The 17,833-nt window shown below is 54.3% G+C and overlaps 6 protein-coding genes across 6 annotated transcripts; 3 read left to right on the top strand and 3 right to left on the bottom strand.

Moving 5' to 3' along the window:
* Nucleotides 1–4,834: 4,834 nt before the first annotated feature.
* BDZ83DRAFT_716066 (phospholipase A2) lies at nt 4,835–6,236 on the top strand (the record flags this gene model as incomplete). The annotated part of the gene is made up of 4 exons (XM_060511812.1): nt 4,835–5,097; nt 5,193–5,341; nt 5,524–6,070; nt 6,134–6,236. The coding sequence occupies 4 exons, from the start codon at nt 4,835–4,837 to the stop codon at nt 6,234–6,236; spliced, it is 1,062 nt and encodes a 353-aa protein (XP_060369973.1).
* Nucleotides 6,237–6,851: 615 nt separating this feature from the next.
* On the bottom strand, nt 6,852–10,776 carry BDZ83DRAFT_747932 (SET domain-containing protein; the record flags this gene model as incomplete). Its single annotated transcript, XM_060513531.1, has 3 exons — nt 6,852–6,955; nt 7,016–10,016; nt 10,108–10,776. 3 exons carry the CDS (start codon nt 10,774–10,776, stop codon nt 6,852–6,854), a joined length of 3,774 nt encoding a protein of 1,257 aa, XP_060369972.1.
* Nucleotides 10,777–11,779: 1,003 nt separating this feature from the next.
* BDZ83DRAFT_603953 (uncharacterized protein) lies at nt 11,780–13,748 on the bottom strand. Its single transcript, XM_060507256.1, has 2 exons — nt 13,039–13,748; nt 11,780–12,982 (listed from the first exon to the last, which is right to left on the bottom strand). Exons 1-2 carry the CDS (start codon nt 13,274–13,276, stop codon nt 11,916–11,918), a joined length of 1,305 nt encoding a protein of 434 aa, XP_060369971.1. The 5' UTR covers nt 13,277–13,748; the 3' UTR covers nt 11,780–11,915.
* On the top strand, nt 13,749–14,766 carry BDZ83DRAFT_603952 (tropomyosin like-domain-containing protein). Its single transcript, XM_060507255.1, has 2 exons — nt 13,749–13,883; nt 13,996–14,766. The coding sequence occupies exons 1-2, from the start codon at nt 13,866–13,868 to the stop codon at nt 14,371–14,373; spliced, it is 396 nt and encodes a 131-aa protein (XP_060369970.1). The 5' UTR covers nt 13,749–13,865; the 3' UTR covers nt 14,374–14,766.
* Nucleotides 14,767–14,938: 172 nt separating this feature from the next.
* On the bottom strand, nt 14,939–15,717 carry BDZ83DRAFT_647470 (nucleolar protein 12; the record flags this gene model as incomplete). Its single annotated transcript, XM_060510079.1, has 2 exons — nt 14,939–15,400; nt 15,502–15,717. 2 exons carry the CDS (start codon nt 15,715–15,717, stop codon nt 14,939–14,941), a joined length of 678 nt encoding a protein of 225 aa, XP_060369969.1.
* A 1,025-nt stretch (nt 15,718–16,742) lies between these two features.
* BDZ83DRAFT_567541 (ER protein BIG1) lies at nt 16,743–17,696 on the top strand (the record flags this gene model as incomplete). The annotated part of the gene is made up of 3 exons (XM_060503965.1): nt 16,743–16,837; nt 16,909–17,498; nt 17,554–17,696. 3 exons carry the CDS (start codon nt 16,743–16,745, stop codon nt 17,694–17,696), a joined length of 828 nt encoding a protein of 275 aa, XP_060369968.1.
* Nucleotides 17,697–17,833: the final 137 nt, after the last annotated feature.

Here is a 17,833-nt window from a genome sequence, read left to right as displayed (position 1 = left end):
ATTCAAGTTGACACTGAGCGTTCAGGTGTGGCGGTACAAGAAATCGAACATGCGGAGCGCCGACCGTGGGACCGTTGATTCAAGGAGTATTTTCGACGTGGGGAAGAGGTACGGAGGAAGCTTCTGCGATGAATAGGGTCCTTTGGTGGAGGGATGTGGGCGACTGATGTAGAGGTTGCGTAGAAGCGTGACGGGGATGGGACGTGGTCAGTCCGGTTCCACGTTTGGTCGGTCGATCGGGTGTCGGTCGAAGTGTGTAATAATGGAACGACAGCGGCTGGCAGCTGCGACGGGGCCCAAAAACGCCAGAACAAGACTAATTGTTAGTGTCGCGCTGGTGCTGGGCGAAGGCTTGGAAGACGTTGTGAAAGATTGTGTTAGTCGCAGGTGTGGAGGGGCGGATCAGGTAGGTTGGGAGGAGACTGGTCGATGTTCACCGGAGGGCCGACTGTCGTCGCTGGTTCGGTGTGAGTGGATGAGTGGCTCGATGGGATTGCAGTGCGGCGCGATGCGGTGCTGGGTGGTGTGGTGCATGCAATCTTGGTCGAAACGAGAGGGATGCGGAGAAATAATATGCGGCCAAGACAAATCAGAACCTTTCTGAGCGACCCCCAGCGCAGAGAAGAGAGAGATAGAGAGAGAGAGGAAGTGCTGTCGTTCGGAAAGGATCAAGTACCCTCGCAGGTTGTGGCAGTTTAAGGTACGGCGATATGATCGATCGGGTGGTGGTGGTAAGTGGGTGGTAAGCTGAGGTGGAGAGACGTGAACAGAGACAGGACTAGCGACACGACCAGATGGACTGGGAAAGGTGCGATCCAATGTAATGTGAGGTGTGAGGTGTGAGGTGTGAGGTGCAATGTGCGCGGTTGACGTTTGGTGCTGGGAGTGTGAGGCACAGCTAAGGTTCCTTGGGCTAAGGTAGTCGTGTGTTTCCGTACCGTGCCGTACCGCGCTAGAATCTGAGAGTGGCCCTCTAGCGTTTACAAAGTAAGGTAGGTACGGAGTACTGAGTATGCGCTCCCCTCACCTCGCACCTTGGATGCTTGGCACAAATACCTAGTGGCCACCTTAGGACTAAGGATCAGGTACCTAGACCGGCAGACGGCGGTATGGAGTATTGGGCAGGTATCTTTCGGGGGGGAGGTGGAACCGTGGAACCTGCCGATGGTGGTGGCTTGGTGGCAGCATCTGTCGAGGAACATGAGACGACTTTCCCTACAATGTGAGGTGACTTGGGCTCTTCGACCCCTGTAACGCGTAGAGGAGACTGTCCTCGACCTGAGATTCAGAATGCGACCTGCAGGGTCGAAGAGTGAAGTAACCGTAGACGCACTTGAGTCTGGGGGAGGGGGGAAAGATGGAGCGACCGACAATCGATGACTCTGGTCGCCCTGATGTTTGGGTACTCGGAGTGTCTCTGAGACCTGGAGGAGACTCTAACGACTTGGTAGGTACTTGCAGCTTGCAAGCAGCACTCCGTAAAGGCAATACCTACCGCAGTAGGTATGAGAGAGGAGAGAAAAGCCATGGACCTCATGCTGCAATGACTGCGTTCCAGCGCAAGGGGGGCCAAGCCAGGGGCGTTTTGGCGTCACTGCCAAGCTGGAGACCGTCCCCTGCTCCAGCTCTGGGGTGTCTGATAGGGGGATCGTCCCACTAAAACCTGACACCCCTTCCAACTGGGTACCGGGCGCTGACGTCTGCACGTCTTTGAATGGTGAGACAGTCCAAGAACAGGGAAGAACTTCTTCCATTGCAACAGAAGCAGGAGGGTGAGGGCCACTAGTGATGAGCTACGACGGTATCCGTAGCTCGACCAACCAATGCCATGTCTGCGTCAAAGAAGAAGCACCACGTCAAACGGTTAGGTTTCTCGAGGAAAACCCGGACCAGCTAGGTATCGTGTCGAGGTGTGCGTCGCTGTGTCGGCACCCATGGCAGTGCCACCGCATAGGGGAGGGGAAACAGACGCAGCCAGAGGAAGAACGATCTGGACCAGAAAACATGGAAAGCTTCCACAAGTATGGAGTATCAGACAATGGAGAAGTTGGAAAATAAAGTTGAGGGGCAGTTTGGGGCCTATTTTGGGTCGGAGAAAGTTAAACAGCAGCCGGGAAACTTGGGGGATCCTGAGATGAAAGCAAAGCTTTAGACACCTCAAGCAGAGACAGGGAAACAAGCAAAAGCACAAGCACAAGCACAAGCACCTGGCTTGCACCTTTTGGCTTCCACAGGTCTGCGCTCTGGGTCTCCGAGGGAAGCACTCCGGATGGTTGGCTGGCCCTCTCGCCTACCTTACCTTTGGGTGAGAGGTGAGGGACAACGTCTTGCGTATTGCTGCTTCTGGCTAGCCGCCCGCAGCCAACCTGTGCCAGTGATGTGTAAAGTCTCAAACATCAGACCTTTGATAAGCTTTCTGCGACATTCCAGAACTGAAGAAGAGTGTCACATTTCCGCTCTTCTCCCCCCGGCTTTTCCTTTTCCTCATTCTTCGGGTCCCGACTGGGCCGCTTAGATTGGAGCTTCTGGGCCGACCGGAGACTTCTTGAAGGGTTCGGCAAGGCGGCTCGTCTTGGCGTTCAGTAGAACCGTACATCTTTCCACAGTCGGATAATGGTGCCGACATGGTGGCTTTTTCTCAGTTTCCCATCCGGCCAGCCAGGGCAGGCACCATGGACATCGATGGAACGAACGGATTGGAGCAACTGGCCGCAGGAGCATTGGCGTGCGCTTCTTTGCTGATTCGCCCTTCATGAGTCGTGGCACCCTCCTTCACGTCGTCGAGGACATTTGCTGTCTCATCTTCGCTTAAAGATCAGGCAGCGCCGCAGCCAAGTTGCACAAGAGGAAAAACTCAATGATGCTCATTTGGAAGGGACCAGGCGTCCGTGGTTTCTGCAAGATTGTTGGATGTGTGTCCGTGTAAGTCAAGCTGCGCTGTTTTCCCAGCTCGTATCGCGGTGGTACGCTCGGTTGGGGTAGCTCGCAGCGACCATCATCCTGTTCAACTTGGCTCGAGACCGGTTTGCAAGCGTCCAGTTCCTAGGCGGTCCTCGGCAACATCCCCCCCAAAAGGGTCAAGCTTGGAGAACCCTGGAAACATGGCTGTGCTGGAACCGGCGAAGCGAAAGGGTCGAAGCCCATGTTTTAGCGGGCAATGCTCGTCGAAGTTTCCCATCATCCCGCCCGTGGACGGACCGTGACACTGGGGAGGGAAATTTGCCCATCTTTGCGTGAAAGAAATCGGTCTTGAGCGGTGTAGGTCCGTGACCTCGATTGGCGCTGCGACAGCTAGGCGCTGTCATCGCCCGCTCTTCTGGAACGCGGATGCTTCCTGGCGAGAACAGTCTGGCATGTGTCGTGTATAGCAAAAGTCGCGTGGCGATCGAGCTCGACGTTCGTCAGTGGTCCGGGTGGCTTTTCGCGTCAGGGGGAGCTGCTTTCGGGTTCCTGATCGGCCATGATGGATGCCTCATTGGAGCTGGGGGGCCGACGTGCGATGGAGCTAGATGATCCAAGACCATGATGACGAAGCTTTTGTGCCCAAAGGCTGATCGGCTGACAAGGCCCTTCCGTTGATGCCCATCATCTTTGATAGCGAAATCGGTGGCTGCTGATATTATGGCCGTCGCTATGGCATTGTGTTGTTGGTGTTGGTGTTGACGTTGTTAGCAGGGAAGCTGTGGGTGTGTATAGCCTCACGATGTCTTTTTGGTGTAAGACAATGTCGGAGAACCTTCCCAAGAAGATGGAAGGGAAGGGAACACGCCGTTCTATATACCACAAAATGCCCTGGCCAGCATTTGCACCCGCCAACCCGGAATCAGATCTGCCTAAGCTATAATTAATCAGATGGGCAATCTCGCAGCACCAGACTACCAGTCGCCAGCCCAAAAAATGGAAGACAAGCAGCAAATGCCAAAAGCAAACACACGGGTTAATCACACCTTGCGTGGGCCATGGGCCGTGGTAAGCTCTCTGAATCACCGGGACTCATCATAATCAGGCCATGAGGACGCTCAAGTGGCCTGACTTCCCACTCGCGCCGTCTTTCTCATTGGCTCCGCTGCCTTTTGCCCTGTGCGGTTGGCACCACCTTTGCCGAATCCCTCCCCCTCCAGGGCTCCAAGGAACGGGACCCTCGTGCGGCGTGCGGCGTGCCTCGTGCCTCGTGCTCCCCCAAGTCCCAAAGTCCCACCGCAGGACCCCTTCCCGCCCTGCCCGCGTTTAATCCCCCTTGATTCCCGTGCCCGGGCAGCATTCGGCAGACAAGCCCCAGGTATCTTCACAAAACCCAATGCCAATGGTAGGTGACCCTTGCGCTCGCGTGGTCCCGTGGAGGAAGCATCGCATTCTTTCTTATTTGCGTGTCTCGTAGGCCCGAAATCTGGGGTACGCTTGCCGCGCCGGCTGTGAATGTGAATATGATATCGGGGCCTGGCAATTCTACACCGGGCGGTGCGGTGCGGTGCTGGTACGCGGATGCGAAATTTGAGTTTGACATGGGACTTTTACACACTGCGAACTATCTACACCGCATGGAACCAATTTATGAATGAATGAGACATTCAATATTCTAGAAGTTAGTTGGAAGCTTCAATTTACAGTCGAAAACAAAATAGACCAAATCCAACGTTGACACCCAATGGCAGGTAATTACCCTATGGGAACCTCGCACTCAAGTGACCCATCGCAGCAATTCTCGCAAATGCTCCAGCTGCAACCTTAGTCATGCATCCACATACCTCACTTTCGTCCCTACCCCCAGTGCCTCATCAACAGCCACTCAAGTGAACGACGGTATTTTCACAGTCCTAGCTAGTCCGGAGACATCATGAGCTCGCAAGACCAGGCGGTCCCAGAGGACGATCCCCTGGCCGAGCTCATTACAACCTACAACGAGCTCAACGGCGCCCTGATCGAGGAACTCGACGAGGAACCGAGCCCCCTCGAGTTCATGCGCTACGTCGCCCGCAATACACCCTTCGTCGTCCGCGGGGCCGCCTCCTCGTGGCAGTCGAATAAGACGTGGGACAAGGAGTATCTGCTGCGTATGTTTAGAGATCAGACTGTGAATGTTGCCGTGACGCCTTTCGGGTGAGTTTGAATAAACCATTCTGTGCCTCTCCTCACTTTGGAGGGGGACGAGATTTTTCACGATCCTCGACTTACACGGTCTCTCACATACGCAGTAATGCCGACGCTCCAACCGACCATGGAGGAAATGTCGTTTTTGCGAAGCCACATGAGGAGGATCAGGACTTCGAAGAGTTTCTCAACTATGTAACCAACCAAGAAAAGAGTAAAGATGCGGCCTCAGAAGTCAGATATGCTCAAACACGTATGTCATTCCATGCTTTCACCTGTCTCGCCACACTCATTCTCAACTCACTTGCCCTCCCCTTTCCCTTATATAAACATGTTCATAGTAAAAACAAACTTCATACTCCAGCCACATATACGTTTCATTTACTCTCGTTCACTCTTATATACCCCCAATTCGAATCTAACGTCAATTCCCAGAAAACGACAATCTCCGCAACGAATACCTTCCCCTCTTCGCCCACGTACCCCCCTCCATCCCCTTCGCCCGCATCGCCCTCGACCGCGACCCGGACGCCATCAACCTCTGGATCGGCGCCTCCCGCTCCGTCACCGCCCTCCATAAGGACAACTACGAAAACATCTATGTCCAGGTCCGCGGCCGCAAACACTTTGCCCTCCTTCCACCCTGTTGCCACCCTTGCGTCAACGAGACGGCCCTCGCGCCCGCGACGTATTCTCGTCGGGGAGGAAAAGATGGCGACCTGGTGTTGAATACGGACCGGGACGCCAAAGACAGTAAAGCAGAAGGAGGAGACGAAAAGGCAACATCAAACACCATCCCCTTTGCGACGTGGGATCCGGATCAGCCGCAGGTCAACGCAACGCCCTACTCTCACCTCGCCGAGCCCGTCCGCGTCACGCTGGAGCCGGGCGACATGCTCTACCTCCCCGCCATGTGGTACCACAAGGTTTCCCAGTCCTGTCCAGAAGACGGAGAAGGCTTCGTCCTGGCCGTCAATTACTGGTAAGCCTACAGATATCTACACATCACAGGTTATATCCCCCGGCTTGCTGACCACCACACCAGGTACGACATGGAATTCAGCGGTCCGTTATACCCCCTCATCGCGTTTGTGAGGAACGTCAGTCTCAAGACAGCACCGGCAACTTCACAGGGCGAGAGAACATAGGACATAAACAAGCATCGCCCGAGCATCAGAAATAAGCAGTACTTTCGCCTTGATTGAGTGTCTTCTCAATACTAGCATATCCCCCTTCCGCCATATGTACATTTGTGTTTGTGTTTGTGTGCGGATATACGCCCAGATTACCTAGAAAGGGTGGCGTGGCTCTCTGCCTCGCTCACTGTCGAGAGGCATTTGTTTTCCCATCGTTTGTTTTCTTCTTCCACCAGGTTCGGGGGCCCATGTAAAGCTCTGAGCTTCACCAGGCCCAAGTGAGTTGATGAAGAAGCCCCCCTTTCCTCCCAGCATGAACGCCAGCTATTCGAAGTGAATCATGATACACTAATTTTTTTTCTTCCCGTTCCCGCCCTCCTCCTTCAAAAGTCTCGTCTTCATTCCTCTCGCCTTGGTTGTTATGCATATAGTATAATCGCAGGAGACAGATCCAAATGGGTATGCGTTGAGGTGATGAAAATCAGAGGCGGCAGGATGCCCGCCTCCACCAAGGAAATGAGTTCAGGTCCCAACTCCAGCAGGCAACTTGGCCTGAGAAATACAAAGGGCATATGCAACCTAATGGTGCAGCCCAACCACCGATAACACCAGAAAGACCGATAGAGATTAGTTGAGGAATCCCTTGCACGCCGCCGTACCGCAAAGGCAGGGGATACGGTCCAAGCTGCCAATCTCGCGCTCAAACTTGTAGTCGTATGTCAACTCCTCATCTGCGCAAATGTTAGATTTACGTGAAAACACAAAAAGGGGGTCGACCTTGGGGACCATACGTTGAGCAATGTCGCGGAGCGCATAGATGACGATGCGCTTGGTTCCGTCGACCTTGATGATCTTGGCAGTGCAGTTGGGCATGCAACTGTGGTTGATGAAGCGAGCAATGCCACCCTTTTTGGTTGCGTCGATGACCGTGTTATCGTCGATGCGGAATAGATAACTGCTGCCCATGCCGCTCTTGAGATAACGTTTCTCTCGGATCTCCGAAATTGATTGTCTGACCTGCTCGCCGACGTACTCAATGATCATGTCATCCTTGTTAATATTCTCCTCCGTGTATAGACCCCAATTATGAATAGCAGATCGAGCAAACTTAACAGGCTTCTTCCGCTTTTTAAGCTGGTTGAACTTGAACGCGTCAGAGTCGCCCGAAATCTTCTTTTCATCTTGGAGTGCAGAGACATGCCGACGGTTATTGGCACGATTTGCTCTCGAATTGCCCTTCGCAACGGCCTTTTCTGCCACGGCAAGTCTGCTGGCTTCAATGGCTGCGTCTTTGCCGTCCTTGTTGTATCGCGCTTGACGTGCTTCTCTAGCCTTTTGCACCTTGATGTGGTGAGGCAGATACTTAGACTTTTCGGCGTTGAGGATCTTCTTGACACCCTCGGTCCGTGCAGCGCCGGTAGAGTTGGGCACATAATAGCCGTCGATGCCCACAGCCTGGTCAACCGATCCATTTACTGAGTTGAGCTCTCGAACACGATTACGCCGCCATAACCACAGAAGCGGGTCACCGAATTCTGTCCCAGTAAACCTCTTCCTGAGTTTCGAGATATCTGGGCTGTCAGCTGCAGACAACGATAACTCTTGCAATGCAGAGATATCGAGTCTGAAATCGCCCGACAGACCAAGGGCTGGAGCTGGCGTGGTAGTAAATAAGGAGGGATCTGCCTTGGCCTTCTGCGGCTCTGGCTCTTCCTCTTTCTTCTCCACTGGTAATACCTCGGTCTCGACCTCTTCCGGCAGGGGTTTAACGGGGGCTGGTGTCTCCTCTTCAGTCTCTGTGGGAGTTTGGACTTGCTGCTTCTTCAAGGCCTCCCTTTCCTCGAACATTTGCTTCTTTGACTTCTTCTTCGACTTCTGCTTCTTTGCCAGCCCCTTGGCAGCTGATAGTGCAGGAGTCTCCGAGCGATTGCTCTGTGTCTCGAGTAGGTCAACGTCAGGGGTGGCCTCTGAGGAAGCCAGTAAGTCAGGCTCAACACCCTCCAAGTTGACTCCGAATAGTTCTTCATCGGACTTCTTCTGGCGCTTGATCGCCGACTGGATCTCTAGGTCGAGCTTCCTCTTCTTCGTTAGGGCTAGACCATCGCCAATAGCGAAGCTCGCCTCAGTCATAGAGTCCTCCTCGCCGGGACCCCAGGAGGCAAAGTCGTCCTTGACGTCGTCGTCTGTGCTCATACGGCTACGGGGTCGAGAGTCAGGCTCTTCAGTATCTCGCGCCAGGGACTCCCTGATGGCGGCCTCATCATCGGATTCTGCATCGCTGTCGTAGCTCTTGAGACGATGGTGCAAGGATCGGAAGGCACCACGACTCTGTTGTGCTGCACGCTTGCGAGAGAACGGGTCTGTGAATCCATGATTGCGTGAGGCTCCTTGGGCAGTAGCCTTGGCCTTACGGATTCGTGGCAGAGCTGCGATTTCCAAGCGACCTGTGCGACGCTCAATCGGATCTGCGCCAGAGTTGGGCGTGCTAACTCCAGGGCTCTCATCGCCAGCATCGACGGTGACAGACGGAACAGATCCAGCCGGGTCCTCCAAGTTGAGCTTTCGTCGCTTGCTTGCGTGGTTTGCTGGATCCAGGAAGGTCGTCAGTGCAGGAGCAGCAACTCTTGTGCGTATATGCTTGATCAAATGTTCTGCTAGCTCTCGGGTGACCACTTCGCAAGCCTCGAGGACCGGATCAAAGTTCTTAGCTCTCTGTCGCTTTTCTTCCTCAAGATCTGCTTCCTCTTCGCGACGACGACGGTCCTTATCCTCGCGCACTCGCATATCCGTTCGACGTTTGCGCTCGGGGCTAGGGGTTCGCCGTCGTGGTGGCGGAGCTGCGGATTCCGAATCTTGGCCCGTCGAAGGCGGGAGCGATAGTTGCATCACCATGTTGTACGTGAACAAGTCGGTATGATTGGCTGCTCTGTAGCACTTCGAAGCCTCGTTGCGTCCGTGAAATGAGTTGGGAAACAGAATGTAGTATCCCGTTCGGTCGATGCGAATGTCCTCAAGGGCGAACGCCTTAAGTCGTTTCTTCATGTGAGGTATGGTCGTAACCATGACTGGAACATGCTCGTGCGCAACGAAAATGTACGGCTCGCCTGCAAGCTGCTTCGCGATGACCTTCTCTTCGAGCGCAATGTGCATCTTGGGTTGGCTTGGGACCCAAGCAGGCACACCAGCCACGGCCTGTCTGTGGGAAGAAGGGCCCTTTGGTGCCATCGGTGGTGGCCCAGGAATCTTTTCGGGCGCGATTCGAGGGCCGGTGGGCGGCGCCTTTAAAATAGAAGCATCCCGTGTAACTCTGTCTTTCTGTAGAACTTCCTCAAGCATGCGACGGCTTTTCTTTCCCTCAGGATCGTATTCGACTCGAATTGTGTTTGCCTCGATTCGTTGCCCATGCATGGCTTTAACAGCTCGGCGCGCTGATTCAGTGGCCACAATCGGATTGGGTCTCGACCTGCTGGGATGCGCATCCTTATACCGAAACGTTGCAAAACCTAGGTAGCTGCCCGTCTCAGGATGCATTTTGTTACTGCTCTCAGCAATGTCGCCAAATGACGCAAAGGCCGCCGTTACCTTTGAAAAGGTGATGAGAGGATTGAAGCCAGTAACGACAATCTGTGTAGGCGGCCCAGGACCAATTGATGTCTTAGGGCAATAGGTGTATGGTTTCAGGTTGTATGGCGACTGTCGCAATCGGGACTTTGGGAGATGAAAATCGGTGTTTATATAACCCAATCGCCCGCCTTTGGCGAGACGAGGGTCTGGAGGGGGGGCGTCATCTTCCTACTCAGTTTATTAGCCAAAGCTCTCACACACAAAAGATGACGCCTCCCCCTCCCCCTACACTGGGCAGGTTTATTGTATTTGTACGTACCAATCCAAACTCCTTATATATCGGCCTGGCATCTTTTCTGCCGTGCTTCGATAGGGTCCGGTCGTTGAAGGGGTCATATGTGCACTTGATGCCTTTTCGCGATCGATTGGGATCTCGCGCGGGAATGCGCTCAATTTGAGGATATGGCTCCGGGAGTGAGCTGTTCAGGCGGGATGTTGGGGTATTGAGTGAGACCGCTGCCTCGTCCCGATCGGTGTTTTGTGCTTGTGGCATAGTCGTCTTCGATAAGGCAGCATTGCCTGGGTATGAAGGTGATTCAATGGAGGTGAGCGGCGTGCCGCTGGATGGAGGGATATGAGATATGCCGCTGGGGACAGCTTGTCGCGCAGCCGTACTGAAGACGGATGAGCCCGTACTCGCGTAGGAGCTCGCAGATCCAACAGCGTTGAGAGTGTCTCCTAAGGGCGACTCATGACCGTCGTGTGGCTGTTGCGAAGTGTCGGAAGGTAGGCCATCAGCCGTGGATGACCTTTCTCCAGTTGTGCCGTTGACCGAAGGGGTGCCGCTGCTCTTGGAGCCGCTAAGCAGGCCACCTGCCGAGTCTTGAATTTTAGCCTTTGCCTTCTCTCGTTCGTTGGCTCTGTCCCTAGCGACGCGGGGGGCTGCAGGGAAGAACTGCGCGAAGCTCGCCGAAGATTGGCGGGTCATCGTGAGATTGTTCAGCTTTCACCGCTCTCGCCTGCCACCGACCATCGTCTCTTGTGTATCGGATGATCTTAGAGAACAGAGGTTATCGCCGAAGACAGCGGCCGCAGCGGTGTAGCGGGAAGAGAGGTCGCGGAGTCGCTGTTCACGCGACCGGTGTGTAGCTACCGACACGAGGGAATGGCAAGGGGCAGGAGCCCGACTGCGTCATTCAAGGAAGGAAAGGTCCCAGTCGCAAAGGGCTCAGAGTCGATGCGATCAACCAGCAAGTTTGCAAATGAGGCTGGATGAGTCGTGCGATGCGACTGACGGATATGAGGCTGGAGAAAATGTAGCAGTGAGGTCAGAAAGTTGGAGGTTGAAGAGTGTCCAAACCTTTCAGGGATGCGATTTAGCGGAGACCAGCCACGGAACAAGGCGAGGGAGCACCGTTACGCATGGATGCTCAGACGGGACCTGCGTGACGAGGACCGGTGTGGGAGAAAGTATTCCTCTGCAAATTCTGGGCGATGGGTACAATCAACAATTTGGGTGGAGATGAAGCTGCCTCTTCTGACAGCTGGCACCGGAGGGAATCGCGTCGCCTGACCTTCCACTTTGCTCAATTTTCGCGTCTTGCTCTGGAAGGACGTGAAGGACAGGGGCACCACAGAAACTGTCCAGTTGCATCATGGCCGAGCCAATGGAGTAACTATTTAACCTCGTGCCAATAATTCCATCTTCCAATCACTGTGTCAGAGAGATACACTCCTTGTTTACACCACTCTACAATGCTAATTTAAAAGTTTTGACAGGCCGCAAGCACGTGAGAACAGGACAGCCAGTCGACATTTAAAACTGCAAATCAATCAAGTGAAGTAATAGATGCAGGCAGCTACGGTTTGCTATGAGAGACAAAGACTCTCCCTGGTGCCAATGATTCCTGCTGGGTAATAATTTATACAGAGTGTAACAAAGTAAATAAATACAGTCATTGTAAACCCTGGTCGCGAACACAGTCTTTGATCGCCCGTTTGGCCTCGCGGGCGTTATATGTGGGCAACGATGCCAGCCGAAAAACGCCTCCCAGTCCCCGGCCGTCCTGCTGTTTTACAAACGAGGGTAATCATCTCCAAACGCCATCCATTAACATAGTTGAGCGATTAAAATGTCAACTTCATCTCAAATTCATCGTCCTCAAACTCTTCATTTCGTGGACCCGCGCTGCCGATGCCATCATCTTCGTCGTCCCCAGCGGGATCGAAGATGGATAGGAATTGGAGTTTGCCGAGCTCCTCACTGTCGTTCCGGGCCTCTTGTCTTTGCTTCTGGGGGGATGCGTCACGTCTCATAGTCATCTTTGGAGCTAGGGTCGTTTTCGCATCTGTCGAGACCGACCGAGCAGCAGCAGCGGATGTTGGGCGCCCGCTAACAAAGGAAGAGGCTGAGCGACCCTTTGTGTAGCCCAGTGTGTTTCTCGACACGGCTTCTCCCATGGCACTTTCGGCGACCGAAGACTTTGGGGCCACAGCAGGCCTGTTGGGTCTGGTGTTCGGAAGGATAGAAGAAATTGGTCTTCTGACCGTAGGCTTTTGCTCGGCAGCCTTCTTCTGTCTTATGGTGTTACCAGTGGACATTGACAGGGCAGACGCGGCTCTTCTAGAAGTAATCGTGGGCGGGTACTTGGGAGCACCTCCAACCGCCTTCCTGGTGACGGCCGGGTTAGGAGCCGGGGCTGGTGCCTTTCGCTGGGAAATGGCGGAAGTCTCAGGAACATCCGAGACGGACCAGTCCATTTCCTGAATATCTCGGAGAATACGCTCGTCACTCTCCTTGAGAGCCTTCTGGAGCCTCTCCTGGTGCTGCCTGTCTTGAAGCCTGACTCCATCCTCGCCCAGGGGGTTGTAGAAGTGGTTGTAGTATCCCTTGAACATGTTCTCGGGTTTGAGTCCCTCGAATGTGAGATCCCCATTCGAAAGGACATCCGACTCGTAAGGCAAGTCCTTGACGGTAGGAGGTGCGTACTCAACATCAGGCTCCTCGGCTGGACCAGTCTGATCGTTGCGGACCTCAAGCTTGAGAGGGCCGACACTGGGAGACCGCTGCTTCAGCTTCTTGGTCGTCGTGGGCTTCGTTTGCGTTTTCTCGCCATCCTTCCCTCCGGTGTTCTGGGTGGCTCTAGCCTTTGCATTGGTGGTCTTGTTGCCGAGAGGTGCCCGAGCTCGTGTCTCTGTCAAGGATGTCAGTCAACTTTGATACCTCATATGACGAGATTGGAAGTTTTACCAGAAGGAGTGACGAGGTTCTGCTTCTTTGCCGTGAGTTGAATGTTTCCGTTGGCATTCGACTTGGCGGCGAGCACGGATTTCGCGCCTCCGACAGCATTCTCGTCGTTGAGGGGAATCTTTAAGGGCGTCTTTGGGTACCGGGCTCCAGGGGTCTTGGGAGCCAGCTGCCCTTTTCCGGGAGCAAGGCGAGCAGCTTGAGCTGCGTTGACCGCGTTCTCGTCACGAAGGGCCAGCATTTTGCATAGGGCCAGAGGGGGTGTCGATTTTGTTGTTGATTCGGTGTCTTCTTTGGTCGTTCTGTGTCGTAATTGTGTAGTGCTGTATTGTCGTCATCAATCCCTTCACTTTGGACTCTGTCATGGGTTGAAGAAGCAATAGAGATCGTAAACGGACCCGTATGTTTGGGGCGTTGTTGTCGGGACAACCACGAAAGAAGCTCAGACCCTGCGGAAACCCCCGTAGAAAGTTCACCTAGGTGGGAAAGCAGTGAAGCACCGTGCCACAGCCCAACCCCACCTGACTGACCCCACTGCCCGCGTCTGAGCTAATCCGATTGCAGCTTCCTTTCAGCGTGTGAAGACCGGGCCTGTCTGGCTGCTGGCTGGTATGCTGAGGGTGGTCCGCCACAGGTCGCATGGAGCGGACTTGCATGTAGAGGGGCAGTTATTTCAACACCTCACACCCTTTCCTCCCATTTCCATCCCCGACAGCTGCGATCCCACATCCACCGATCCCGTTCCCGTTCTCAACTTCAGCAACCCTCCTTATCGCAATCAACCTGCACCGACTCTACTACAACGTCAAAGCAACCCGCAGCTATTCATCATGGACCGTATCAAGGAGGTAAGTTTGCCATTCTGACTCTGGCCCCACCCGACTGCTACCGGCGGTCTGGAGGGGTAAGATATCCCCAATGTGTCGTGTCATCGATGCTGACGACGACGGTGTCAATCAGAAAATGAACCAGCTTCGTCTGGAGGCCGACGACAACGCCGCCAAGGTTGAGGAGCTTCAGACCAAGGTCAAGTCCCTGGAGCAGGAGAACCTGTCCAAGGAGCAGGAGATCACCTCCTTGCAGCACAAGAACGGTCTGCTCGAGAGCGAAGTCGAGAAGCTTGAGACTGCAGTTAAGGACTTCAAGAAGGCTGCCGACGAGAGCGCTGGCACCGGCACACAAAACGAGACTCTCCAGCGCAGACTCCAGCTCCTCGAGGAGGAGGCCGAGGAGGCGGACAAGACCCTTCGGGAAGCCAACGAGAAGTACGTTCTGGACCCTGTTTGCCGAATCGATGATACCCCCTTTTCACTCTCCGACCCCCATCGTGTTCATTAAAGCCCGCCCCACCGAAACGACCGACCGATGCATTACTTATTACTTACACCGTCTTTTCATAGGCTCCGACAGACCGACGTCAAGGCCGGCCACTTCGAGCGCAAGGTCCAGGCTCTCGAGTCGGAGCGTGACCAGTGGGAGTCCAAGTACGAGGAGATGGCCAAGAAGTACGCGACGGTCCAGAAGGAGCTCGAGGACTTCCAGGCCGAGATTGGCAACATCTAAGGTCCTTGTTGCGCGTGTCATTTTATGCAAGGCTTTTCTACATGATAGACTCTTGGCTTGGGACACTGTGTTGGTGATCTGACTTAGCTATCCCAACAAGCGGTGGAATGCAAATGACGGGACGGTTCGCGACCGAGTTATAGCAGCCTTATTTTTACTCCTTTTTTTGTAACCCCGGCCAACAAAGAGTTTTGTTCTGTCAGATGCCCCTGGTCTTTGTTCAACAGACACAGACATGACGGGAATCTACACATAACCACCTCGGACCACGCTGGGCGTGAGGCAACTCCTTGGGCAAGCAGCTGCAGCAACCAATGCGAGATATTATACCCTCCTTCAACTATTCTTTCTTGAATCTTGCCTTTTTGGCTTTTGCCTTCCTCGCCCCCAGTGACCTTTCTAATTTTGTTTCGTAGGTGAACTTCTTCTTCTGCTTCTTGGGCCATTCTTTCCGGCTCTTTGACTTTGCCGGCTGTTCAGATGCCGGCTTGTCCGCCTTGGATTCGTCTTGGCTGTCGTTCTCTTCCCCGTCGCCGTCTTGGTGGATCTTTTCGAGGCCGTCCCGCGTCACTGATATGGCCTCGACCTTGACCGATGTGTAGCGGTCCTCGTCTATGTACTCGTCTTCGTAGTCCACAATATCTGTCTGATCCTTGGCCGGCTCGTCGATGCCGTCCCATTCTTCGAAATCTGATCCGTTGATCTCCTGGTTCCCGTCCGAGTCTGCCTCCTGGGCCTCCTTGAGCAGAGCGCTCACGGCATTAACGTGGTCTTCGACTTCCCGTTGGCGCTCTTGTCTGATCTGTAGTAACCATGTCAGTACATGCGACGAGCAAGTGCAGGCAGCAACGTGCGCGTGCGTGTGCAAGGGAAGACCGGGAGGGCTATGGTTGCCTCACTCACCTGTTTGCGCATCTCAATCTTCTCCTCCCGCGCCTTGGAGGCTGCCTGCTCCTGTGCCCATTTCTGCCGTTGCAGCTTGCGCTTGTGGAAACCCGTGAGATAGTCCTCCCGCGCGTCGAAATCGAAGTTGACTTCCTCGATCGCCGACACCGCCTTTCTCTTCTTCGAGGGGGGCGCGCTGAGCACGGATTTCTTGGGCCGGGGTTTGGCGAACATTGTGGCTGTTTGGTCGAATGTGTCGATGATGGGGACTGTTGACTGGCTCGTGGTGGTGGTTTTTTTTTTCCCCATCTGGCGGCGGCGGCGCAGTGAAATTTTTGGATCCTACTCCATTGGGGGGTTTTTCTGGCAGCCTTGCAGGTCCATACCACTGCAGCCTCTGTAAGGGCCCACTGACGCGGGCCAAGCCGAAGAGCTAAATGCGCTGGAACGGACTCCAGGTCTCGCCCGCTAGGCGTGCATCTGTCAGCGAAACCAGCAGGTGACATCCCGAGGGGGCCTCACTGCATGATTCCTCGACTGCCGTGCATGCTGACATGCTGACATGTCCTCTGATGATTTCAAGGTTCATGAAGCTCCGCTCACGTGAATCTGCTGCTTGATACAGTCACGTATATTCGGATGGTTATGCCGCAACTCAGCAACTCTCACAATTGGGGGTTGTTTATTGAAGGTCTGAGTACGGCCCTATTCGTAACTATTTTTACCCATCTCTCGTAATTGTCCCTCGACAACTGAGAGCTACTCAGTGCAGATACACCCTCTTGACATGCATGAACTCCTGAAAAGCCTTGAAGAGCCTTGAAGAGCCTGAGTGTAAGCCACACTATGTTAATGAGAAATTGGAACGAGCGGTTAATCAAATGCATTATCGATGCGAATTGTATTAAAACGCTGATACCAAGTTCCATCAGCATCAAAAGTTTTAGGTGCGTACAACTGGCAGGCGTTTCGATGAATTAAGGCTGCAAAGCAAGTGCATCGCTCCTGTAAAACGATATGTAGGGGTGGGGCAGGCAATCACCTTGATGAAACTTTCCTGGAGAGGCCTTATTGGATGGCGATTAGAGGAATGTATTTAAGCGGGCGTGCCTGTGGTAGCTGATTACGTTGAGCTCGCATAGACGCATGTATCTAAGCTACGTCGTCCCTGGAGCTAATCCGCAGCATAACTCCTGGCAGCACGACGAAGGCTAGCCATCGCATCCAAACGGGCAAGCTTTCAACCACATCAACCAGCCATGCGTCTATCAAGAACAGCAGGCCTCATGGCCTTGTGCGCCTCGGTGCAGGCCTTCACCGACTCGTCGCCCTTCATCATGCTGTCGACCGCCGAGTACGTCACGAACCGCCGAGCCCTTCCATCATCGTCATCGAACACTGCTAACATGCCTTTCTTTCCCTTAGGTTCGCGAAGTCCAACCCCGTCCAGCTTCAGACCCAGTCCCAGATCGTCAAGACCGTCCAGGATCTCCTCGCCTCCTGCCCGACAGACCGCTACCTCCTCGTCTCCCAGCCCAACGTCAACGCGGCCGACATCCGCAACCCGGACAGCGGCGACTGCCAATCCCCCAACCTGTGCCACGCAATCTCCGACAAGGACGCCCGTGGCGTCTACAGCGTCGCTGAGGTCGTCGGCGAGGTACCTATCGGAAAGCTGGCTGACTACATTAAAAAGTCGTGCGCGGGCAAGACCGTCGAGGTCGAGGAGGCCAGGCTCACTGCCCTGGGACGGGACGCGAGAGCCGCCACGCTCGCCGACAACGACCACGTCTTGGGCCAGCGCCTCGAGAAGCTGCGCAAGGCGTCGGATTCGTATACCGTCATCTACCTCGCTAGCCCCTCGGAGCCCACCTACGAGGCCGAGTTCACCACCGAGCCTCTGCACGCCGAGCTCAAGCGCCACGAGGCGAGCCTGCGACATGTCAGAAGGGCAGAGAACCAGACCGAGTGGAGCAAACTGCCTCTCTTTGAGAAATACGTCTTCTTCTCCCCAGGTAAGTGATGGAGTCTAATCGATTCGCGATGCTATGAATGAGACTGACACGACAGCAGGTGTCTTCCACGCCATCATCGCCACTATCGTTCTCTTCAGCATTCTCGGTGTCGGTATCAGGGCTCTCGCCAGCCTCGAGATTCCGTACGGTGCTTTCGAGAAGGAGAACGGCCCCGCGGCTCACAAGAAGGCCCAGTAGATTGTATCAAAATCGCCTCAAGGCACTTTCTCTCCAGGGGTGCCTCCTTCAACGACCAGTGTATTTCATTTGAGAACGTCGGGAGTTATCGGCTGGCTTTTGACAGGCATGTTTCGAGTAAAGGGGGAGGAACCAAT

This window comes from Colletotrichum acutatum (assembly GCF_030867785.1).
Source record: "Colletotrichum acutatum strain CBS 112980 chromosome Unknown BDZ83scaffold_9, whole genome shotgun sequence".
In the NCBI taxonomy this organism is placed as follows: domain Eukaryota; kingdom Fungi; phylum Ascomycota; class Sordariomycetes; order Glomerellales; family Glomerellaceae; genus Colletotrichum; species Colletotrichum acutatum.
This window is presented reverse-complemented; position numbering and strand designations above follow the sequence as displayed.